The 26,306-nt window shown below is 47.3% G+C and overlaps 1 protein-coding gene and 1 long non-coding RNA gene across 2 annotated transcripts; one reads left to right on the plus strand and one right to left on the minus strand.

Annotated features, from left to right (window-relative positions):
• Positions 1-649: 649 nt before the first annotated feature.
• pdzph1 (PDZ and pleckstrin homology domains 1) lies at positions 650-26,273 on the plus strand. Its single transcript, XM_072714786.1, has 11 exons — positions 650-1,846; positions 2,410-2,586; positions 2,968-3,132; positions 3,459-3,560; positions 3,788-3,898; positions 22,301-22,479; positions 23,570-23,727; positions 23,867-23,909; positions 24,256-24,442; positions 25,780-25,915; positions 26,142-26,273. Exons 1-11 carry the CDS (start codon positions 844-846, stop codon positions 26,239-26,241), a joined length of 2,361 nt encoding a protein of 786 aa, XP_072570887.1. The 5' UTR covers positions 650-843; the 3' UTR covers positions 26,242-26,273.
• Positions 22,396-26,152, minus strand: LOC140592152 (uncharacterized). The gene is made up of 3 exons (XR_011992446.1): positions 26,043-26,152; positions 25,280-25,803; positions 22,396-22,532 (listed from the first exon to the last, which is right to left on the minus strand). It is a non-coding gene; the product is annotated as an uncharacterized lncRNA (long non-coding RNA).
• Positions 26,274-26,306: the final 33 nt, after the last annotated feature.

Here is a 26,306-nt window from a genome sequence, read left to right on the forward strand (position 1 = left end):
AGACAGAGGAACAAAGCTTCTTCTACAAAACAGTGGGAGAGATGTTCCACACCAGACGATAACAAGCTTCCCAATGTTTACTCACCAAGCCAAAGCTCTACAACAGGTAGCTGTAGTACAGCCAATGAGAAGTACCAATTCCGGCATGTACAAAGAGACCACGATATGGGGAAGGACATAGTTGGCTCAAATTACAACGAGGAAATTGTTTGCTGCAAAAGTTGCTGTGATGATGATAAACTTTATGACCATCATCCCATGCTACCAGAAGGGATTCTCAGTACATGCTCTGTGTCTGAAGTCTACACTCAAGAAAATCAATCCCCAACCAATGTGACGTGTCCCCAGGCACTCTCTGATACTCCCCCTCCCCAGGAGTTTGCGGATGGAGACCGCAGCTCCCTGGAGGATCTCACGCAGGAGATAGCTTCTTGTCACATCAGCTCCGACGATACGTTTCACAGGCAGGTGGAAATGCACCTCCACATACCTGAGAATGAAATTAACTCTAGACATTTCTCCGTACAGGACTTCTCCAGTGGAACATTATTTCATCAACTTTCTCTATTGGACACTTATTGGCCTTTGTTCATGAAACCCAAAATGGTCATCAGAAGATCAAGTTTTGACAAAGATTTTATCCTAAACTATGAAGGGAAGTGTTCAGTGAGAAATAATAGTACTGGAATTCTAGAAGCCAAATCAAGAATCTCATATTACTTAAGCAAGCACTTCAAGAGAAGCAAAACCTTTCCAGGAAGTGAAGATTCTTCTAAAAGAAGGAAGGATTATTTACCTCTTCACACAGAGTCGTTTTCCTCTGAAATCCTCTCTCCCTTTTTCATGCAGTCTCTACAGCTCCAAGCAATGACGGCATCAGCACAGGTTGATGTGGAGGATGAAAGACCATTTATTTTTCACACTGTGAGACGTAAGTCCTCTGAAATCAGCATCAGCCATTTTGAGAGCAATAGCCCACCTCCATACATTTCATCTTATAGACAAACCAGAAACCCATATTATCCCTCTAAAGTTGGTTCAAGTTATGAAAATGATGCTCAGCACTGCAAAATGCCAAATGAAAATATGGTGGCATTGAACATGACCTTCGGGGATAATGTACACATGAAAGAGTCATCTCTGGATAAGCACAGGACAGGATCTCTAGACCAGACTGATGGATTTGATCAAGAGACATTAGAGGCTGAAGAGGTATCTACCGAAGAACCTATGATGAAGGATTTGCTTATACATGTCACACCTTCTTCAAGCACCTCCCAGGACCTTCTATGTAAAGATGGCACAGTTCTATCAAAACCTCCTTGGCTGTTAGCCAACAAGAGCAGTTCACTTGTAAAGAATAGAAGTAGTTCGGTGATTACAATAATAACTGGGGGTTCTGAACAACGGCATCTTCATAATGATGCTAAACCAGCAGATGTTTCAGAACCAGGAATACATCAGAACTTTTTCAGCACTGTTCATGAAAGGTCCTCAGCTTCACCAGTACCACACATGGAAGACAAGGAGAACAATAATGATGCAGTTCATGAAGTCAGTCTCCCTCTTCAATGCAGTTCACCCCCTACTGGTACAAACTCAGCAGTCCAGATCCTGTTGGAGACTCTTGAGGTGGACAGTTTGTCAGCAGATGAAACCAACACCACAGCAGCAATAGACAGTGGAGGCTTTGAGAGGAGAACCAGTATTAATGCAGAGAAGGAAGAATCTGTGACTTTGACAGAGATAACTTGTTCCATTGTTGGCCCACAGGATAAATTATCCACAAATAACAAATCTGAGATGTGGAAAACTGATCCAGACGAGAAACAAACTTTTGCAACAAGTGAGTGATGTTACTGCAATCTACTTGTTAATCAATACACATATAAAACCACTATATCAGTCTGTCCAGTAGTGCCTCAAAACTTAAATCAATTGGTAAAACCAAGTGCCTGTAATACAGAGTAATACAATGCAGGACAATGTCATTACATGGCTGGGAATGGCCAGACCCTCATTCATCTTAGAAGGTACATCCTAGAACATTCTAAAAGGTTCATACCATGCGGTGCTGATGAATCCATTAAGTGACATGGGGGGCTGCCTAAGGCACCATCTTCTGAGAGGACACCGGCTTTGTCAATCTCCTATTTGTCTTGGACGGGGGGACTGGTGGTAAAGCGCACATAGGGTGCCACACCAGCATTATCCGCTATTGATGCCACATATCCAACAGCAGGAATAATGTGATTTTATGTAACATTTCTCTGTTACTCTACTAAGAGTAAGCAGGTGGGCAATGGATGGATGAATGGAAGGATGTATGGATGGATGGAGAGATATTTGTAAATTCTCAAAGAACTTAAATGTGTTGAAGTTGAATGACCATAGTGTGCTACTTTCCAGCTTATGTGGATGGGAAGGTTGATGCGTTAGAGCACCTGAGACCCCCAGAACCTGCTCTGAAAGACGTAGAAGAGGCCCGAGACCGGTGGGCAAAGAGACGGAAACTCTTTAAGGAGAGCAAACAGTGGAGCTCAGCTGGAGGGAGCTCCGTCACCAGCAACATCACCGAGGAGTCAGGTACAACCCTCTCTCTCTAAGGCGTCACAGCCATGGAATAACCTAGAGTATCTAGGATTGTACTTATCGGTTTATTGTGCCCAGCCATGGGCTGGCATTCTGTCCACGGTGTACCCTAGCCCTGTGCCTAGGGATAATGCCTTAGGACTCTGACCAGAATATGTTGTTAGAAGATGGATTATTAATCTAAAGTGACAGACAATTTAGCCTCTATCACACCTGGGTATTGTACTGAAGTAATTTAGGTTGAGTACCTTGGAAGACCTTACTCCTTATCTGTCTTATTCATTGGTCCCTTATACTGTTGATATTTCTTGAGTAGATACACACTGTGTAGTGTGACGTTGCTCTCAGATTATGAGTGCCGTTCGCGGTTTACAGTTAACTCAGAGGACACTCACTCTGTGGACCTGAATATGCGGGATATCGAAGACAGGGGCTTCTACACTGAGACCTTCCATTCTGCATCGTGGATGTACTGTGGAGATGAGGCCCACTCTGATAATGACCCTGGTTGCCTCAGAAAGCGACCACGGCCTGTTACAAGTAAGTACACTCACACCTATATTTAATTACATGGGGGTTTGGATCTGACCTATGCTCTGTGTGTGTGGAGTTTGCATGATCTCCCCCTGTCATGTGGGATTCCTCCAGATACTCCAATTTCCTCCCGTAGCCAAAAGATTAACAGTCAGGCTAACTGGCATCTCTAAGTATTATTGAGTGTGTGTATGTGCCTTGTGATGGACTGGCATCCCATCCAGGGTATACTCTAGCATGTTCGCTATGCTGCCTGGCTTGATACTACTTCGGCTCTTCAGAAGAGTGTGGCCACCAGATGTTCAAAATCAGACCTTTGTATTCACTTGCAGTTCGAGAAAGGACAGTTAGAATCAGCAAAGGGACGGGCGAGTACCCTTGGGGATTCCGAATTCAGTTCTCCAAACCTATTGTGGTCACAGAAGTCGACACAAGTAAGTATAAGTCAAAATGTACAAAGCTGTGTGTTCATCGTGTTTACTTGTGTGTCTCCTTAAAACTCACAGGTAATGGGTATTATTATTATTATAAAACAAAGTATCCCATTCTGTGATGATCTAGACTTCTGGAGGAATGAGTTAATATGGTCACCAGGATATATCAATTGGATGGCAGTAAATAATAATTATTTTTAAAGCATTGTCCTTCTGTCTGGTTCTAGATGGTGCTGCAGAAGAAGCCGGACTCCAAGTAGGAGATTACGTCTTGTCTGTGAATGGGACTGATGTGAGTGGTGTACCACACTCTGAGGCTGCTGAGTTAGCTAGAAGAGGTACGGTAAACGTACAGTAACACCTTACACCACACATACAGTATTATTGCTAACATCCAAAAACACTCGTACACTGCACTCCCACCACTGACTAAAAAACAGTATTTATATACCGTGCCTGCAAAGAAACAAGGTGGAATTGTGTGAAACTGTGCATTACGGTTATGATGGTCATCAGGATACCGCAACACTAGACTGTCTACTGTATGAAATACCATGAATCACAGTCAGTGTTCTTTATCAGGTTTGTCCCTCTGGGAATGAACTTTCCGGAAACTCAAAACTGGTCAACCGAAATAGAGTACACAAACTGAAGTTTAGGGTGGAGGCATTTAAGTCTTTTTGTTTTTTACTACATACTATGTAGCACTATATCACAAAATTGTCACAAGTTACTGATTCATTCTTTGTTCTCGTATTCCCTTATTATAGTTAGAACATAAGAACATAAGAAATTTACAAACGAGAGGAGGCCAATTCGGCCCATCAAGCTTGTTTGGGGAGAACTTAACTAATAGCTCAGAGTTGTTAAAATCTTATCTAGCTCTGATTTAAAGGAACCCAGGGTTTTTGCTTCCACTACACTAGCAGGAAGACTATTCCATACTCTAACTACATGCTGGATAAAGAAGTGCTTCCTCAAATTTGTTTTAAAATGTTCTCCCGCTAATTTACACTTATGGTCACGAGTTCTAGTATTTAAACTAATATTGAAATAGCCATTTGGCTGAACAGCATCCAGACCTGTAAGAATCTTATAGACTTGGATCATGTCCCCCCTTAGTCTCCTTTGCTCAAGGCTAAACAGATTCAGCTCAGCTAACCTCTCCTCATAAGACATTCCTCTAAGAGCAGGAATCATTCTCGTAGCCCTCCGTTGCACCTTTTCTAAGGCAGCAATGTCCTTCTTAAGGTATGGTGACCAAACCTGCACACAATATTCTAGGTGGGGTCTTACCAAGGAATTATATAAATGTAATACCACCTCCCTTGACTTAAACTCCATACACCTAGAGATATACCCAACATTCTATTGGCCTTTTTTATTGCTTCCCCACACTGGCGAGAGTGGGACATGGACGCATCAACATACATACCGAGATCTTTCTCGTAATAAGCTACCTTTATTTCAGTGGAACCCATAAAATATCTGTACTTTATATTTCTGCTCCCTGCATGGAGTACCTTACATTTATCTGTGTTAAATTTCATCTGCCAAGTATCAGCCCAGTCGCTAATTAAATCCAGATCCCGTTGTAGCCTCTCTGCTGCTAGATCAGTATCTGCTACACCACCCACCTTGGTGTCGTCTGCAAATTTAACCAGTTTACTGTATGTATTGGTGTCAATATCATTAATGTAAATTAGGAACAATAGTGGTCCTAAAATTGAACTCTGTGGTACCCCACTATGAACGCAGGCCCACTGTGACATTGTGTCTCTAATAACTACTCACTGCTTCCTGTCAGTTAAACAGTTTTCGATCCAAGCTGCCACAGTTCCTAAAATCCCTGCAGCTTTGAGCTTTAGCAAGAGCTGTTTGTGGGGGACAACATCAAAGGCCTTCTGGAAATCTAAGTAGATCACATCGTAAGCCTTTTTGTGATCAATTTCACTTGTAGCTTCCTCAAAGAACTCAAGTAGATTCGTTAAACAGGATCTACCTCTCCTAAAACCATGTTGACTATCCCTCAGAATGTTATTTGCATCCAGGTAATCTACCATTTTCACTTGGATTATACACTCACCTAAAGGATTATTAGGAACACCTGTTCAATTTCTCATTAATGCAATTATCTAATCAACCAATAACATGGCAGTTGCTTCAATGCATTTAGGGGTGTGGTCCTGGTCAAGACAATCTCCTGAACTCCCAACTGAATGTCAGAATGGGAAAGAAAGGTGATTTAAGCAATTTTGAGCATGGCATGGTTGTTGGTGCCAGACGGGCCGGTCTGAGTATTTCACAATCTGCTCAGTTACTGGGATTTTCACGCACAACCATTTCTAGGGTTTACAAAGAATGTTGTGCAAAGGGAAAAACATCCAGTATGCAGCAGTCCTGTGGGCGAAAATGCCTTGTTGATGCTAGAGGTCGGAGGAGAATGGGCCGACTGATTCAAGCTGATAGAAGAGCAACTTTGACTGAAATAACCACTTGTTACAACCGAGGTATGCAGCAAAGCATTTGTGAGGCCACAACACTCACAACCTTGAGGCGGATGGGCTACAACAGCAGAAGACCCCACCGGGGTCGAATCATTTCAAATTGGTTTCTTGAACATGATAATGAGTTCACTGTACTAAAATGGCCCCCACAGTCACCAGATCTCAACCCAATAGAGCATCTTTGGGATGTGGTGGAACGGGAGCTTCGTGCCCTGGATATGCATCCCACAAATCTCCATCAACTGCAAGATGCTATCCTATCAATATGGGCCAACATTTCTAAAGAATGCTTTCAGCGCCTTGTTGAATCAATGCCACGTAGAATTAAGGCAGTTCTGAAGGCGAAAGGGGGTCAAACACCGTATTAGTATGGTGTTCCTAATAATCCTTTAGGTGAGTGTAGCTTCCATTATTTTTCCAGTAATGCTAGTTAAACTGATTGGCCTATAGTTTGCTGGATTACTTCTATCCCCTTTTTTGAATATGGGTGTTATATTAGCATGCTTCCAATCTGATGGTACCACACCCGCAGATAACGATTTCTGGAATATTAAAGTTAAGGGTTGGATAATAATATCCCTCATCTCTTTTAAAACTATAAGTAAGATGCCATCAGTGCCCTGTGATTTATTTATTTTGAGTTTAGCTAGGCTTAGTACCACATCAGCCTCAGTTATACATATAATGGTCATAGACGACGCTGTATTCATACTAATTGGTGGTAAGTTACTTGTGTTCTCTACTGTAAACACCCGTGAAAAATAATCATTAAACTCATTTACTATATCAATTTCATTTTCAATTATAAGGCCCTTACTATCCTGCAAATTAGTGATTTCAGCTTTTAGAGCTCTTTTGGAGTTAAAATATTGGAAGAAACTTTTATTGTCATCCTTAGCCTCCAATGCAATTTTTCTTTCTACATCCCTCTTGGACATAAGAACATAAGAACATAAGAACATAAGAACTATACAAACGAGAGGAGGCCATTCGGCCCATCGAGCTCGCTTGGGGAGAACTTAACTAATAGCTCAGAGTTGTTAAAATCTTATCTAGCTCTGATTTAAAGGAACCCAAGGATTCAGCTTGCACTACGTTATCAGGAAGACTATTCCATACTCTGACTACACGCTGTGTAAAGAAGTGCTTCCTTAAATCCAGTTTGAAATGTTCTCCCGCTAATTTCCACCTATGGCCACGAGTTCTTGTATTTGAACTAATGCTGAAGTAACTATTCGGTTGAACAGCATCCAAACCTGTTAGAATCTTATAGACCTGGATCATGTCCCCCCTCAGTCTCCTTTGCTTGAGGCTGAACAGATTTAGCTCAAATAACCTTCCCTCGTATGACATTCCTCTAAGACCAGGAATCATTCTTGTGGCCCTACGCTGCACCTTTTCTAAGGCCGCTATGTCCTTTTTAAGATATGGTGACCAAACCTGTACACAATATTCTAGGTGAGGTCTCACCAAGGAATTGTATAATCTTAGCATTACCTCCCTTGACTTAAACTCCACACACCTGGAGATGTACCCCAACATCCTATTGGCCTTTTTTATTGCTTCCCCACACTGGCGAGAATGAGACATGGAAGCATCAACATACACACCAAGGTCTTTCTCATAATCAGCTACCTTTATTTCAGTAGGTCCCATAAAATACCTGTACTTTATATTTCTGCTCCCTACATGGAGTACCTTACATTTGTCTATGTTAAATTTCATCTGCCAGGTGTCAGCCCAGTCACTAATTAAATTAAGATCCCGCTGTAGCTGCTGAGCCGCTAGTTCAGTATCTGCTACACCACCCACCTTGGTGTCATCTGCAAATTTCACCAGTTTACTGTATATATTGGTGTCTATATCATTTATGTAAATTAGGTACAATAGTGGTCCTAAAATTGAACCCTGCGGTACCCCACTATGAACGCAGGCCCACTGTGACATCGAGCCTCTTATAACTACTCGCTGCTTCCTATCCGTTAACCAGTTATCAATCCAAGTCGCTACAGTTCCTAAAATACCTGTCGCTTTGAGTTTAAGTGAGAGCCTCTTGTGGGGAACAATAGAGCAGTCTAATGTTATTTTTTAACTCTACCTGTAGAGTTAGATACTCCTGCTTAATTTTGAAATCAATAGTTATTTTCCAATTGTGGAACAGAGCTCTTTTCCTCCTGACTTTATTCTTAATTTCCTTAGTAAACCACCTTGGTTGTTGTTTCCTAGATTTAGTTTTGCTGGATACAGGTATAAAGTCCTCTTGCACTTGCAACAATGTGCTTTTAAAAAATTCCCATGCCTCTTCAACTGTTTTGCTATTTAACTCTGTCCAGTTTACAGTTTCTAGTTTCCGTCTCATACCATTAAAGTTAGCCTTCCTAACACTGTATACTTTTAATTTCGACTTTGCTCTTCTGATACAAAAATTAACCTCGAATTTAACCATGTTATGATCACTACTGTCCAATGGTTCTAAAACCTCTAATTTTCCAATCCTATCCTGGTTATTAGAGAAAACAAGATCAAGAAGGGCTTCTCCCCTGTTAGGGGTATTAACTGAGTAAAAAAACAATCCTGTACTAATTCCACCATCTCAAGTTCATTTACAGAAGAACTCCCTTCTTGCCTATCCGGTCTCTACAGAACAACGTATAAACCATCCATATTATATTCATCACCATCATTGTCACTCAACCATGTTTCAGTTATTCCTATAATGTCGTAAGTGTCCGATGAAATTAAAGCCTCTAAATTAATTTTGTTTCTAATACTCCTAGCATTCAAATACAGACCACAAATGGTAGGCCTTTTACAGTGCCCACTTTTAATATTTATTTGGGCTTTCCGTCTCTCCCCACATAAATTCGTATCAGTTGTATGTGATTCAAGGATTCAACAGCTGTATTGTCATTTGAACAATGAAATGTTGCTTTTACCTCCCTTCAGACTTAAATAACGTATAACAATAAATAACAATAGATGGCAAATAACAAATTACACAATGGTGAGGAAAATAATATACATATAAAATATATTGTATTCCCACAATATAAAAGTCATATACAGAATACAGTGTTGTGTAAAAGTTTTTGACAGACAAAGAAAATGTTTAATATGATTTATCTAGGTAGTAAGGGTATATTTGCTCAGAAAAAAATCACCGTTATAACCAAATTAAAGGGGTCCTATTATACTTCTCAGTTTTTTCCGCCTTTACTTCAGTGTGTTATATAGCTTTATTTGCATGTAAATGGTCTGCAAAGTCTTAAGGGATAAAGAACACACCAAAGGAGTAACTCTCACCACAGAAACCACTCTTCTCTAATATGACTGAAACAGCTTGTTGGAATTCCAGCCCTTACTTCCATGACATCGTGAAAAGGTTACTGATATCTTCCTGGATGGTAGGATGAACACGGCTTTAGTTACTAAACCTCTCCTTGGGGGCACCTCAGCCATTCCATGTATTCATTAAATTTCACTACAAGGTCACATAATTCATGAATTTGATTAGTTAAAATAGCCAATGAGGTATCCATTAGACAATTCCAGTTGTGCTACTGGTTGAGTCAAAAAATACATTGGTGTATTGGTTGGTTGCTACAAAAACTGGGGTAACTTTAGGAGAGGTTTAGAAATGGTTAAGCTGACATACTTTGACAGCTATAATACAGGTTCCCCCCTACAAAACCTTTGCTAAGCAAAAGTGGCGTAATGGTAAGAAGCAATTACCTATGGAAGACCATTTGGGACTTAATGTCTACTTTGACGTTCATGTTAACACGTACAATTTTCACGTGTTCACATGCCAAAAATAACGTCTTAATACGTACATTTTGTGGATGTTTGGACGTCTTAACACGTCTTAAAACTACGTGTTAACATATCCAATTTGAACGTCTTAAGACGTTCGTATCTTTAATGCATCTATGCTATTGGTTGGCATCAATGTACACACCCCTTTTGATGTAGGGGCTATATGTATGCAGTACGTGCCCTGCACGTTGTATTCACGTGGGCTCTACATTACGGTTATGTGACTCCTATGTTGTGATTATGTTTAGGCTACGTATGTATTATGGGTCTTAAACATAACTGTGATGTTATGGGGCGCCGTTTGTAAAAGTACTAAACATTTTTGCACTTGCAACTTTTTCAACATTTGGTGCAATTTTATGACATTTAGCTGGAAGTCAATGGTGTTGTGGATCATCAGATTTTTTTGCTGTGTAGATTATTTTCAAAATTGTTAATCATATTTAAATATAAATGGTATGTGTCACTTTCGTGGACGAGCGGTGCAGGTAGGCAGGCGATCGGAGCCAGGTAGTCAGGGGAACGGGGTTTATTTAGGGAGGGACGAACAGGCACGAACATCAACGGACACTACAATGACAAGTCTGGGGAAGACTGACTCAGACGAGGACTAAATACAAAAGACAAGCTAGACTTAATAGGACACAGGCGATCACAATCAGGGCTGAACACGAGGTAACGAGGTGGGCGTGGCACACATTAGGATCGAACGGAGCAGGGTGTGACAGTATGTCTATATATAAATATTAGATGTAAATGTTAAATATAAATCTTAAATGTTAACTTATATCTAAATGTTGAATTTAAAACTTAAATGTAAATATAAATGTTAAATGTAAATGTAAATGTTAAATGTAGACTCTAAATGTTGAGAACATATGCAAATTCCCCACACCCATCTGCATAGAAATGGGCGGTAACGACAAAAGCGTGCTAAGTGGTTGCAGCTTAGGGGTGATGGAGGACAACATGGTGAATTCTGCTCACTTAGAGGCGATAGAACGTGCAGTTTTGGCAGGTGTTCGCGCTACATGACCCTAATGAAGAAAAAAAATACTGGAACCACGGTTTCCCTTGCCCGGATGTGGGTCACCGGGGACCCCCCTGGAGCCAGGCCTGGGGGGTGGGGCTCGATGGTGAGTGCCTGGTGGCCAGGCCTGTACTCATGGGGCCTGGTCGGGCACAGCCCGAACAAGGCACGTGGGTCCCCCCTCCAATGGACTCACCACCTATAGGAGGGGCCATAGGGGTCGGGTGCGATGTGAGCTGGGCAGTAGCCAAAGGCGGGGACCTTGGTGGTCCGATCCTCGGCTACAGAAGCTAGCTCTAGGGACATGGAATGTCACCTCTCTGATGGGGAAGGAACCTGAGCTGGTGCGCGAGGTTGTGAAGTTCCGGCTAGATATAGTCGGGCTCACCTCGACCGCACGGCTTGGGCTCTGGAACCAGTCTCCTTGAGGGGGATTAGACCCTCTTCTACTCTGGAGTTGCCCGCGGGAAGAGGTGCCGAGCGGGGTTGGGCATACTTATTGCCCCCTGGCTGTACATTGGGGTTTACTGCAGTGGACGAGACGGTAGCCTCCCTTCACCTTCAGGTGGGGGGACAGGTCCTGACTGTTGTTTGCGCTTACGCGCCAAGCGGCAGTTCAGAATACCCACCCTTTCTGGAGTCCTTGGAAGGGGTGTTGGAGAGCACTCCTCCTGGGGACTCTCTTTTTCTGCTGGGGGACTTCATTGCTCACGTGAGCAATGACAGTGAGATCTGGAGTGGCGTGATTGGGAGGAAATGGCCTCCCCGATCTGAACCCGAGCGGTGCTTTGTTTGTCATAATGAACACCATGTTCAGGCATAAGGGTGTCCATATGTGCACTTGGCACCAGGACACCCTAGGCTGCAGTTCGATGATCGACTTTGTAGTCGTGTCGTCAGACTTGTGGTCGCATGTCTTGGACACTCAGGTGAAGAGAGGGGCGGAACTGTCAACTGATCACTACCTCGTGAGGGGTTGGCTCTGCTGGTGGGGGAGGAAGCCGGTCAGGCCTGGCAGGCTCAAGTGTATAGTGAGGGTCTGCTGGGAACGTCTGGCAGAATCCCCTGTCAGGAGGAGTTTCTACTCCTACCTCCGGCCGAACTTCTCCCATGTCTCGGGGAAGCGGGGGACATTGAGTCCGAATGGGCCATATTCCGTGCCTCCATTGTGGAGGCGGCTGACTGGAGCTGTGGCTGTAAGGTGGTCGTTGCCTGTCGCAGCGGCAATCCCCGAACCCGCTGGTGGACACCGGTGGTGAGGGATGCCATCAAGCTGAAGAAGGAGTCCTATCGGGCCTTTTTGGCCTGTGGGACTCCAGAGGCAGTTGACAACTACCGGCAGGCCAAGCGGGATGCGGCTTCGACGGTCGCTGAGGCAAAAACTCAGGTGTGGGAGGAGTTTGGCATGGCCATGGAAAACGACTTCCAGACGGTTTCGAGGTGATTCTGGTCCACCATCCGGCGGCTCCAGGTGGGAAAGCGGTGCAACATCAACACTGTTTATGGTGGGGATGGGGTACTGCTGACCTCAACTCGGGACGTTTTGGCCTTCCAACGTGGAAGCAGAGTATGGAGACTTGGGTGTGGACTGCAATATCTCTGGGGCGGAGGTCGCTGAGGTGGTTAAAAAGCTCCTCAGTGGCCGGGCCCCGGGGGTGGATGAGATCCGCCCAGAGTTCCTTAAGGCTCTGGATGCTATGGATCCTGGATGCTGTCCTGGTTGACACGCATCTGCAGCATCGCATGGACATCGGGGGCAGTGCCTCTGGACTGGCAGACTGGGGTGGTGGTCCCCCTCTTTAAGAAGGTTGACCGAAGGGTATGCTCCAACTATAGAGGGATCACACTCCTCACCCTCCCTGGTAAGGTCTATTCGAGGGTTCTGGAGAGGAGGGTACGCCGGATTGTCAAACCTTGGATTCAGGAGGAGCACTGTTGTTTTCACCCTGGCCGTGGAACAGTGGACCAGCTCTATACTCTCTGCAGGGATTTGGAGGGTCCATGGGAGTTTGCCCAACCAGTCTACATGTGTTTTGTGGACTTGGAGAAGGCGTTCGACCGTGTCCCTCGGGGAGTCCTGTGGGGGGTGCTCCGGGAGCATGGGGTGCTGGGCTTCCTTATAAGGGCTGTTCGGTCCCTGTATGACCGGTGCCAGAGTCTGGTCGGACTCGTTTCCGGTGAGGGTTGGACTCCATCAGGGCTGCCTTTTGTCACCGATTCTGTTCAAAGTTTTTATGGACAGAATTTCTAGGCGCAGCCAGGGTGTTGAGAGTTTCTGGTTTGGTGACCTCAGAATTAGGTCTCTACTTTTTGCAGATGATGTGGTTCTGTTGGCTTCATCGGACTGTGACCATCGGCTCTCACTTGGACAGTTCGCAGCCGAGTGTGAAGCGGCTGGGATGAGAATCAGCACCTCCAAATCCAAGACCATGGTCATCAGCCGGGAAAGGGTAGAATGCTCTCTCCGGGTTGGGGAAGGGGTCCTCCCCCAAGTGGGGGAATTTAAGTATCTTGGGGTCTTGTTCACGAGTGAGGGAACGATGGAGTGGGAGATCGAAAGGCGGATCGGTGCGGCGTCAGCAGTGATGCGGGCGCTGCATCGGTCTGTCATGGTGAAGAAAGAGCTGAGCCAAAAGGCAAAGCTCTCGATTTACCAGTCGATCTACATTCCTACCCTTACCTATGGTCACGAGCTGTGGGTAGTGACCAAAAGAATGAGATCACGAGTGCAAGCGGCCGAAATGAGTTTCCTCCGTAGGGTGGCTGGGCTCTCCCTTAGAGATAGGGTGAGGAGCTCGGTCATTTGGGAGGGACTCAGAGTAGAGTTGCTGCTCCTCTGCATTGAGAAGAGCCAGATGAGGTGGCTCGGGCATCTGATTAGGATGCCTCCTGGACGCCTCCCTGGTGAGGTCCCATATATTTACATTTACATTTAACATTTATATATAGACATACCATTTATATTTACATATGATAAACAATTTTGAAAATAATCTACACAGCAAAAAAATCTGATGATCCACAACACCATTGACTTCTAGCTAAATGTCATAAAATTGCACTAAATGTTGAAAAAGTACAAAAATGTTTAGTACCTTTACAAACGGCGCCCCGTATGATGTTGTATTCAGCACAGTACATTTGTTGGAGGGGTGAATCGCGGGCTTATTTAAACTGGCAGAAGAGAGGAGAAGTGACAGAGAAGAGTGGCCTCTAGATGTTTCACTTGCCTGTCGATGAGAGTCACAGAACTGGAAGCATTGGTCTGCTGATTGACTAACTGCTGAAATCTATTTGCCAAATTCTGCAGTCTCTGCAGCTGATTCATTTCGAACATTTTTGAAGAGCAGTAGAAAAAGTTCTGCTCTGACGATGCCATGATCCCCCTTGCATTTACAATCACAATTAGTCAAGAGCTGTAATAGGCCCTTTTGCATGTTTTGTTACTGTGCTGCAGTATTAAACTATTTTAAAACGCAAAATAATTATTCTGTGATTGCATTGCTTAATTTTTCCACGTATTTTAAACAAATATAATTAAAAAAAATGTAATAGTAACATTAGTTTCGCTGCAAGATACACGTGCGCTATTGTGCACTTGAAAAATATGGAACGGATCGGGCAGTTAGTCAGTCATTGTCAAAAGGGCTGTTACTGTATGTGCAGCATGCGGGCGAACGGGGAAGTAGGCGAGAGAGCCATAAATGCGGGTAAACAGGGTTTATTTAGGACTGACAGGACGACTGGGGAGCACATGGCAAACTATGTAAATGACTGATCTGGGGAAACAGACTTGAACGCGGACTAAATACACAAGACAAGCAGAGAATAACAGGCAACAGGTGATCACAATCAGGAATTCACATGAGGTAAATGAGGGGGTGTGGCACACACAAGGATCATACGAGCAGGTCATGACAGAAACCCCCCCCCAAATGCGCGCACTCCGGGCACGCCTCAGGGGAGGCGACGGACGAGACAAGACCGGGGACACGGGACCTGGAAAACAAGAGCAAGAACATCAACGAGGGACCGGGAACAGAACAGAAACACAGAACAAGCACAGGGGCAACAGCCAAGACAACACCTGACATAAGATGGGAAACGCAGACAGGCAGACCAGGAAAGGAGACACCGGGGGAACTCCGACGGGAGGAACGAAAGGGCCAGAAGTGAACACGGGAGACACAGAGGGACGAGGGGCAGAAACAGGAGGGACAAAAACAGGCGGCAGAAAGGCGAAGGAACAAAGGGAGCCCGAGGGAACCCCAGCGGGCAAAAGGCGGCAGCTGGAGGAGCCACGGGTGACCGAGTGGCTGAAGCTGGAGGGACCCCGGGCAGCTGCGAGGCAGGAGTCGGAGGGGACCATGACGAGTGCGAGGAGACAGGCCGAGGGACAGGTTGAGGAGTCTGGGAGATAGCCGGAGGGGACGATCGTGCCGACAAGGAGGAAGGGGCAGCTGGTGCAGGCAACAGCGCAGTCAAAGCCGGTGATGGCGCCGTCCACCAACGTGCCGAAGCGGCCAAAGAGGGGGGCCGAGGACGGTTGACCAGCCCTCGGAGAAGGATCCATAGGTGATAGGCAAACAGGTGCCAGGGGAACCGTAGGTGAGCCCCGACCACTACGTCGGTGTCCCCTCATCTTGCGGGACACCGAGAGACGGGAGTTGGGTCGGCCTCGACCCTTCTGGGGCGACGGTGGAGGAGTACTCCTCCTGGGGAAGTCCATTGGGGCCCTTGCGAGAGTCCTGGAGGAGCCCTCTCCGAGCTCCTCCTCTCCTCCCAGCAAGGGAGGAAGAGCGATGGCCCCACAGTCGTGGCCATCCAGGAGAATAGGGCCAGGAGTCCGAGGAGCTGGCGAGGCTGGAGTCAGGCCCGGAACCAGGGGAATTGGGGCCGGAGGTGCGGGAGATGGCTCAGGCGGCACAGAGACCATTCGGGCTGGAGCTGTGGTTTGTACTGTGGGAGCAGGTCCCGTCTGTTCGAGGATCTCTGGGACCCGCGGGATAGCAGCCCCCCCACACCTGGCCCTCTTCAGAGCCTAGCACATCCCGGAAAAGGGGTGAGCTACCCTTCGTTGTCCCCTCCCTTTCCGGGACACCGATAGGCGGGGCTCTGCCCGGGATCGACCGCACTGTGGAGAGAGCAGAGGAGTCAGTCCAGCACCGGAGTCCCTGGGGCCTAGCTGGTAGATCCCCGAGGGGTCCCATTCGAGCTCCTCCGCTCCTTCCACCAAGGGAGGAGGAGTGATGACAACACAGTCCGGGACCTTCTTGGGGACAGGGATTTCCGGCGTAGGCGGAGCTGGGGCATCAGGCCCAGCAACGGGCAGAGCCCTTGGAGCCTCCGGCGGAGCAGGAGGCGGAGGCCCAAGAGCCTCGGGCAGAGCAGAGATGGGCAGAGCAGAGACGGGCGATGGCGCAACCGGGACCTTGGGTAGCAGCGGAGGTCTAGGAGCCTCGGGCTCTGCGGGCAGAGGCCTAGGAGCCTCGGGCGCTGCGGGCAGAGGCCTAGGAGCCACGGGCGTAGCTGCAGGCGAAAGGCCTACGAGCCTTGGGTGTAGCTACAGGCGGAGGCGGCGCCGGGACTTCGGCCCCAGGGGGCAAGACAAATGGGTCGGGCGTCGGCGGGTCAGGAGGGACAGGAGCCGTTAAAGCGGGCGTTGCCCATTTTTGAGTTCTGGGCACGAGAGGAATCGCGTCCTTCACCACGCTGATCCCTTTATGATACAGCTGTGCCTCCAGAAAAGTGTAAGCCACTAGCGGTGGCCGGTCTGTCGCTGCAACGTGGGCTTTACCTTGTTGCGGGAGAGAAGTCGCGGTGATATCCGGGGTGAGGTCTGTGGCACTCTCTGTTAGGAGAGGCTCATTCCCGGGGAGGGTGCAGAGCAGAGCTGGAGAGAGAGAGGTCGTCCTGAGACAGATTGTCAGCACTTCTTCGGGACTACTCTCCTGATGCGGGTTCCTTCGCTCAGGAGGTCCCCGCTCTGGCTGGCTAATTCCAATGCTTCGGGGTCCTCTCGAACCTCGGATTGTTGCAGCCAATACACAACCTCCTGCAGAAGCCCAATGCGTTGTCTTCAGTGAGATCAGTCATTCTATTATGTGCGACGTGCGGGCGAATGGGGAAGTAGGCGAGAGAGCCATAAATGCGGGTAAACAGGGTTTATTTAGGACTGACAGGACGATTGGGGAGCACATGGCAAACTATGTAAATGACTGATCTGGGGAAACAGACTTGAACGCGGACTAAATACACAAGACAAGCAGAGAATAACAGGCATCAGGTGATCACAATCGGGAATTCACATGAGGTAAATGAGGGGGCGTGGCACACACAAGGATCGTACGAGTAGGTCATGACAGAACCCCCCCCCCCCCAAAGGCACGCACTCCGGGCACGCTTCAGGGGAGGCGACGCACGAGACGAGACTGGGGACACGGGACCTGGAAAACAAGAGCAAGAACATCAACGAGGCACCGGGAACAGATTAGAAACACAGAACAAGCACAGGGGCAACAGCAAAGACAACACCTGACATAAGATGCGAAACTAAATACACAAGACAAGCAGAGAATAACAGGCAACAGGTGATCACAATCGGGAATTCACATGAGGTAAATGAGGGGGCGTGGCACACACAAGGATCATACGAGTAGGTCATGACAGAACCCCCCCCCCCCCCTCAAAGGCACGCACTCCGGGCACGCCTCAGGGGAGGCGACGCACGAGATGAGACTGGGGACACGGGACCTGGAAAACAAGAGCAAGAACATCAACGAGGGACCGGGAACAGAACAGAAACACAGAACAAGCACAGGGGCAACAGCCAAGACAACACCTGACATAAGATGCGAAACCAAATACACAAGACAAGCAGAGAATAACAGGCAACAGGTGATCACAATCGGGAATTCACATCAGGTAAATGAGGGGGCGTGGCACACACGAGGATCGTATGAGTAGGTCATGACAAGGCCATACTCTACACTGGCATCTAGTGATATAGGAACATTTTTCTCTTCTTGCAATGCAGGGCATCCCCTCAAAAACTGATAAAGTGGTAGCACCCAATTTTAAACGTCTTAAGACGTTCAAATTGGACGTGTTAACAAGTAGTTTTAGTAGTCCAGACGTCTTAACACATAAGAAATTTATGCATTAAGACGTTATTTTTCGGCGTGTTAACGCATTAAAATTTTACGTGTTAACATGGATGTCAAAGTAAACTTTAAGTCCCAAATGGCCTTCCGTAACCATTAATGTATACGCAAAATTTTTTTAGTGTTCCCAGACCGAAAAAGTAACCTAACAAATCATACAAAAACTCATAAAACCTAAAATAAGAATAACACATAGTGAAAGCAGGAATTATATGATGATTACACAGCTTATATAAAGTAGAAAATGTATGTACAGTATAGTTTCACTTACCAGAAGCAACATGTGCATCACTTATAATGACAGGGACACGTTGAGAAATGCGTCCTTAGGTGATTTTGCCGTTGTTAGAACATCATAAACTTACACAAACCTAAATAGTGTAGCCTACTACATAACTAGGCTATATGATATACAGTATAGCCTAAATAATGATAAAACACACAATATAAAAAATACATAAAACATAACATAGTAGCTTATAATCATTATCAAGTATTATGATAATGTACACAATTGTATGTGTTATTCGATCTTTTATACGACTGGCTGCATGGTAGGTTTGTTTATACTAGCTTTACAACAAACACGTGCACATGTGAGTAAAGACTTACACTATGATGTTATGATGTCTACGATGTTGCTAGGTGATAGGGATTCTTCAGCTGTGTCAGCGTCAGACGGGGAGGCGAGCAAGGAAGCAGGCGAGCAGCAGCCAGAATTAGGGAAACGGGGTTTATTCGGAGGGACGGACAGGCACGGACATCCAACAAGACACTACAATGACAAGTCTGGGGAAGACTGACTCAGACGAGGACTAAATACACAAGACAAGCTAGACTTAACAGGACTCAGGCAATCACATTTAGGGCTGAACACGAGGTAACGAGGTGGGCGTGGCACACATCGGGAGCGGACGGAGCGGGGCGTGACATAATCCCCCCCCAAAGGCGCGCACACCGGGCGCGCCCGAGAGGAGGCGACGGACGAGACGGAACCGGGGAACAGGACCTGGAAGACAAAGCAAAACATCAACCAAAAACAGGGAACAAGACAGAGACACAAAACAGGAACAGGGACGAGACGAAGGACAGAACCCGACAAAGAACAGGGAAAGCGGACAGACAGACAGAAAAGGGCGACACGGAGGGAACACCCACAGGCGACACGGAGGGGCCAGGAGTGAACCGAGGAGACACAGAGGGCAGAGGAGCAGAGACAGGAGGCAGAAAGGGAAAGGGAGGAGGAGCAAGGGGAGCACGAGGGAACCCAGGCGGGCGACGGGCAGCGGCCGGAGGGGCCGCAGGGGAGAGGGAGGAGGGAGCAGGAGGGGACCACCCAGGGGCCAAGGGAACGGGACGAGGGAGTGACGGAGGGGACACGGAGGGAGCAGGAGGGAACACCAGTGAAGGCAGGCAGGAGGGGGAAGCCGCGGCAGGCGGAGGCGCAGCCGGAGCCGGCGAAGGCGCCGTCCGACGCCCAGCCGGAGCAGGGGGGCCCGGAGGCGACCGACAAGGACCCGGAGGCGGGACCGAGGACCGGCACCGAGGATCCAGGGGGGGACCCGGAGGGGACCGCCGACCCCGAGCCGGAGGACCCGCAGGCAGCCACCTAGCCACCGCCAGGGGCCGAACGGGCGAGCCAGGGGGCAGGGCGGGCGGGACCCGGGCCCTACGCCTATGTCCCCGTCCCTTGCTGGAGACGGAGAGGCGGGGTCCTGGGGGGCGTCGGCCTTGCCGGGGTAATGGCGAGGGAGTCAGGGCCGCGGGCAGGACGGGAGAGGCGGCCTCAGGCAGGGCTGCGGGCATGACGGGAGAGGCGGCCTCAGGCAGGGCCGCGGGCATGACGGGAGAGGCGGCCTCAGGCTGGGCCACGGGCAGGACGGGAGAGGCGGCCTCGGACGGGGCCGCGGGCGTGTAGCCAGCAGGAGGCGCCTTGGTGGGCACCTCAGGAAGAGGTGAGGCAGCTGCAGGCTTGTGACCAGCAGGGGCCGCCTGGACAGGCGCCTCCGGCGTCCGGTCAGCAGGGGGCGCCTCGGCGGGCGCCGCCAACACGCGACCAGCAGGGAGCGCCACAGCGGGCGCCGCCATCACACGGCCAACAGGGGGCGCAACCGCAGCCACCTCAGGCAGTTCGGGTGCTGGCAGGACAGGCGAGACAGGCAGGTCAAGAGCCGGCAGGACAGGCGAGACAGGCAGTTCAGGTGCCGGCAGGACAGGCGAGACAGGCAGTTCAGGTGCCGGCAGGACAGGCGAGACAGGCAGTTCAGGTGCCGGCAGGACGGGCGCCGCCGTCACGTGGTCAGCAAGAGGCACCTCGGAGGGCACCTTGGGTGTGCGGCCAGCAGGGGGCGCCTCGTCGGGCGCTGCAGTCACGCGGCCAGCAGGGGGCACCGCGGCGGGTGCCGCCATCACGCGGCCAGCAGGGGGCACCGCGGCGGGTACCGCCATCACACGGCCAGCAGGGGGCACCGCGCCGGGTGCCGCAGCCAGAGTGGTGGCAGCTGCAGGGACTGCAGGCAGAGCAGGCAAGACAAGCGGGTCAGGCAGGACAGGCGGGTCAGGCAGGACAGGCGATGCCGCGGGCAGAGCGGCGGCATCAGCAGCAGGCAGCGCAGCCGCGGGCAGATCGGCGGCGGCAGCAGCAGGCAGCGCAGCCGCGGGCAGATCGGCAGCAGCAGGCAGCGCAACCGTGGGCAGATCGGCGGCGGCAGCAGCAGGCAGCGCAGCCGCGGGCAGGTCGGCGGCGGCAGCAGGCAGCGCAGCCGCGTGCAGATCGGCGGCAGCAGCAGGAGAGACGCAGAGCGAGTAGGCACTGCTCCGTTAGGGGCTCTCAGCACCCGGGGAATAGCGTCCCTGATTGCGCTTATCCCACGCGCCGGTCGATAGCCGTATGCCTCCAATGGAGGCGGCTTCTCCGGGCGGGCGCTGGTTAGGTGGGTAGCGACGGGGTCATCCCAGGCGGGGAGCAAGGAGCAGGCCCCCAAGAAGAGAGTCGGGGCGGCTTCTTTCCCCTTTCCCCTTCGCCTCTTCTTTCTCCTTCCGGAACCGGTAGGAGGCAGCGAGGTCGCATCGGCGGGTGGCGAGCTGTACATCCGCCCGCTGTCTTGATCCACCTGCCACTGCATTGCTGCAGCCGCTACCTCTCGAAGCCGCCGGAGGTTTTCGCGCACCTCGCTCGCTTGGTGCGCGTCGCCGGGTAAGGACATCCCTTCCAGGATATCCCGGCTTCGATACGCTAACCAGCGAGCCGCGGGATCCTCCTGGATCTCGGGCTGGGTTAGCCAGTACAGGACCTCGTCAACCAAGCCGAGGTATTCCTCCTCGGCTAGGGGGGATCCTTTCTTCCGGAGACTTGTCATTCTGTCAGCGTCAGACGGGGAGGCGAGCAAGGAAGCAGGCGAGCAGCAGCCAGAATTAGGGAAACGGGGTTTATTCGGAGGGACGGACAGGCACGGACATCCAACGAGACACTACAATGACAAGTCTGGGGAAGACTGACTCAGACGAGGACTAAATACACAAGACAAGCTAGACTTAACAGGACTCAGGCAATCACATTTAGGGCTGAACACGAGGTAACGAGGTGGGCGTGGCACACATCGGGAGCGGACGGAGCGGGGCGTGACAAGCTGTTATAATCTTTTTTTTTTTTTATTGCCCACCACCACCCCCCCTCTTCGGAGGACAACTTTATTTTACATTAAATTCAAGAGCAAAGAGTGTGGCCGCTCCGAACTCACCCGTCCTAGTACTGTTATAATCTTATTGCACTACCGTCGTATATGCAGTCTGTCGTTGACTGAAATGTCGTTATGCGGTGCATGACTGTATATTTATTATTGGCTAGGTGCTCAACTAATCCTAAACCTTATTTTCGCTTTTCTCCTTTCTTTTGGTTTATGAAAACAGGTAGTAGTAGGTCCTTCGTAAAAGCGAAGTGCCGTAAACCGAGCACTCATATAGCGGGGAATACCTGTATGATAATTCTACACAACATGAAGCTAATTTAAACATTATGTTCTTTGAGTGACATACAATACACAAGAACATGAAATGTACATTATACCAAAAAAAGCATGTAGGCAGGAAACTGCTGAGGTGTAAATTGTTAGTGGTTAATGAATGACAGTACTGACTTATCAGGGCATGATCAACATTCTTATTGCTGTGGAACGTAGCAAATAAATAATATGCCAAATAAAATATAATTTTCTCTCATTGTAGGGCCTGACCTCCTGACGCTGACGATTGGCTCGGATATCAGTCGCTATCCAAACACGCCCAAGCCTGCATGCCGGGGTTACCTTCACAAACGTACCCAGTCCGGTTTCCTCAAGGGCTGGAGGAAAAGGTGGTTTGTTCTCAAGCATGACAGCTACCTCTACTACTACAGGCACAAGAAGGTGGGGCAGAAGCACCTGGTCCATGAGACGGATTCTCTAACTGTGGCCGCCTTCTGTAAATGAATAAGATTTTAACTGTATTTTTCCTCACTCTTGCTAACATCCGAACAGTTTTAATCACATTTTTAAATGAAATTGTTCCAGTTCATTTAAAGAAAATAGACATAATAAAAAAAAAACTTTAAGCAATGACTTAGAGGTTCACCATAGTTTTTGAGATAACCGTAAGTTGGCTTGCGACTATTTAGAACTACCGGGATAAACAAAATGAAAATAGTTATCCATTTGTTCTATTAAAAGAAGGTCAGTTTAACCACTGCAAAAAACTTACAAATATAAAATCCACCTCAGAGGATCTGAGACCAAGTCCCAGAAAGGAGCCAGTTTCTCTACTCTTGACAAATGTTTTTCACCATGTAAGACAAACTTATAGAATAAGCCTCTAAATTTGGTAAATGGAATGAAGTGATAGAAAATTCTCACCAATATACCTTATCCTTCTAGAGCAGGATATGGAGCACACTGCCAGAAGACATTAGAGAAGCTGTTTTTTAACACTTTAAAAAAGCTATTGAAAATGCATCTTTTTAGATTGGCATTTTAATCTGTTTATAGTATTTTACTATACTTCATTTTATTTTCCTTATATCATTGTGTTATTTGTTTGTGTTCATTTACTCTCGCACCATTTTGTTATAGATCCATGAAATATCATTTCCAGTTTTTACCAGCTTTTACTTCTATAACTTGAATCTTTTATTCTTTTTTTATTATTATTTTTATTTATGTATATTTTATTTCTTTATATTTAATTTGTATTTGAATGTATTTTGGCAATTATTTATTTATTTGTCTGTCTGTTTGTGTGTTTGCTTAGCTTTATTTTGCTTATTTATTTTAGTTAGATTTATTCCATCCTTCTATAATTTCATTGACCTGTATGTTAGTTACTTCTCTGTCTATACTTTTATTATATTCTCATATGTGAAGCATTTTGAGTCGCATTCCTTGTATTAAACGTGCTATATAAATAAAGATCATTATTATTATTACTGCAGTAAAAATGCTCACAGAATGTTACTTCATGCAGGACGAAGGTAAGAGCAAAGCGCTGTCATTTCTGAAGTTAGAGGGAGCAGATGTGGAGCCTGACATGAGCCTGGGGAAGCCACATGTTTTCAGGTGCTGCCCAGTGTCTCGAAGTCGGATCTACTACTACTGTGCGACGTCCAACCAGGAGATGAAAAGGTAGAGGTATCTGTGTTCCTGAAGTCAAAGACATGTTTGCATGTCACCCCGCATCAGTACATGCCTTGGGATTTTTGGTTTTTAACTATGCGTTTTATCGTTTAATAATCTAATGTTTTTTGTCTTTTGTGTGCCTAAGGTGGTTGGAGGCTATGAACAGAGCAGCTCACCCAGTATCTCAGGTATGGCAATGACTGTCTGTAGGGGGCAGTTTGTGGCTGTGTGGGTTAGAACATTGTACTTGGGACCAGATGGTTGCCAGTTCAAATCCCATGGCTGGTGGTGTGATTTTATCTTTGGGCCCTTGAGTAAGGTCCCCCAAATGCTTCAGAAATTCTTTGACCCTACTTTCTCAATTGTACGTTGCTTATAACATTTGAGCATGTGCTTGTGATTGACTGTCCATGGTGTCCACTGCCCTGTTCCTCCTGGGCCAGGATTCAGGCATAAGATGACTGTGAATGTTCTTGCTGTCTTGCAGTGGCTGACATATGCCACCTATGGTGTGTTACATACGGTGTGTTACAGAATCACGTGTGGGTAGATGTCACCCGCCACAATGCCAGCCTGCCACCTCTGGCAATCAAGAAGCCCGAATGCCTGGGCCTTTTGCATCAGCTGGACAAGGAAAAGGACACCTGGGTGCAGTACTACTGTATACTAAAGGATGGCTGTCTTTATTTTTACACTGGAATTCGCGCCACCTCTGCTCAGAGTATGTCCTGGAAGATTTTCAGACAAAGACACTGAATCCTGAAATCTATCTGTAGTTTTAAAAATGAATGGATTTTCTTGTTCTTCTTATCCATCCATCCATTATCTATACCGCTTAATCCATCTGGGTCGCAGAAGCCAATCTCAGCATCATCGGGCCAGAGGCAGGGTACACCCTGGGCGGGTTGCCTGTCCACCACAGGGCCAACACAGACAAACAGCCACACACACACCTATATGCAATTTAGAGTAGCCAGTTGACCTAATCTGCATGTGGGAGGAATTCCTCTGTGGGAGGAAACAGGAGCACCTGGAAAAAACCCACGCATGCATAGGGAGTACATGCAAACTCCACACAGAAAGGCACCCTGGGTGACCCGGGGATAGAACCCAGGACCTTCTTGCTGTGAGGCGACAGTGCTAACCACTGCACCACCGTACTGCCCTATTATTATTATCATTATTATTATTATTTTTTTTATTTTTTTATTATTATTGTTATTATTAAGTTTCAAAGTTTTGTCATTTGTCCAAAGTACAGTATACACAATACAATGAAATTCTTACATGAATGCTTCCTTCAGAGACTAGACAATTAATTAACAAAGCAGTGCAACATTGCAATAACTAACATTAAATATAAACAGCTAACAAATGACATAATGCCCATGAGTGACCTTAAGAGTGCAGGTGTGATGTGTTTTTAAACAGCGTTTAACATGCATATTGTGTGTCAGCAATATTGCACATGTTTGTTGAGCACACTGTTAGCGTATATTGCACATTATATTGCACATAATGAGCATTATTATAATTATATAATGGTTAGCAGTGTTACCTCACAGCTCTCTGCCAGGGCTCCATGTATATGCAGTTTGCATGTTCTGCCCGTGTAGTACATGGGGTTTCCTCCGTGTTCTCCACAGCTAAACTGGAGTTGACAAATTGCCTGTACTGTAGGTGTAAATGTGTGTGTGCCCTGTGATGGGTTGGCACCCCATCCTGGGTTGTTCCCTGCCTTGTGGCCATAGCTTCAGGGATGGGCTCCGGACTCCTGCTGTCCTCCATTGGACAAGTGAAAATGACTATTATTATTATTATTATTAGTAGTAGTAGTAGTAGTAGTAGTAGTAGTAGTAGTAATAGTAGTAAGTAGTATTTTAAATGCTGTTGTGCTTGAGTCCACTTGCATGCAATCTAATAAGAAATAGTTACTTATATTTCAAAAATTTCAATTACAACTTACCACTGTTTATTTGACATAAATGGCATCAGACACTAATTATAAGTTGGTCCTTTGTGAAGTCAGTTCTCAGCAGTACTGACTTCTGCCTGCAGGGGGAATCTTCTTGCATGGATATGCTGTTAGAGAGCAGCCATTGGGGTCAAAGAGATCCACTATTGAACTGAAGCCGCCGTCTGAGGAGTTCAAAACTTTCTACCTGTGTGCAGAGAACGCTATGGAAAACAGAAGGTGAGCCGATTCTTTTCCTTTTGTGAACTTAAATGTACATTTAATATGAGAGACAAAGAAATGTAAGTGAAAAGCAAACCCTCTTAATGCACCTGAAAGCGTTTAAATGCCAACTGTCGGTACTCACAGATGCACACAGCTGTCTGTAATCGTCAGTCTTTTACAGGAATCTTTGCAGAATTGTTCTTGTGAACTGATTAATTATATGAATGTGCTGCATTTATAGGTGGATTTTGGCACTGAAAGTATCAATAAGCAAATGGCTACCTTTACATGAGGCAATTAAGGACTACATGAAACGCCCACCAGAAGAAACAAGGATGTAGATGTCACCGACTAGTGTAAATGTGTTACTTTGCCGAACAAGGATGTAGATGTCGCCAATTAGTGT

The sequence above is a fragment of the Paramormyrops kingsleyae genome, chromosome 7, assembly GCF_048594095.1.
Source record: "Paramormyrops kingsleyae isolate MSU_618 chromosome 7, PKINGS_0.4, whole genome shotgun sequence".
In the NCBI taxonomy this organism is placed as follows: domain Eukaryota; kingdom Metazoa; phylum Chordata; class Actinopteri; order Osteoglossiformes; family Mormyridae; genus Paramormyrops; species Paramormyrops kingsleyae.

Coding starts and splice junctions, on each gene's coding strand:
- pdzph1 (XM_072714786.1), top strand. CDS start 844: ATGCAGTCTCTACAGCTCCAAGCAATGACGGCATCAGCACAGGTTGAT. Junction 22,480..23,569: donor ACTACTACAGGCACAAGAAG/GTGGGGCAGAAG, acceptor TACTTCATGCAG/GACGAAGGTAAGAGCAAAGC. Junction 25,916..26,141: donor AACGCTATGGAAAACAGAAG/GTGAGCCGATTC, acceptor CTGCATTTATAG/GTGGATTTTGGCACTGAAAG.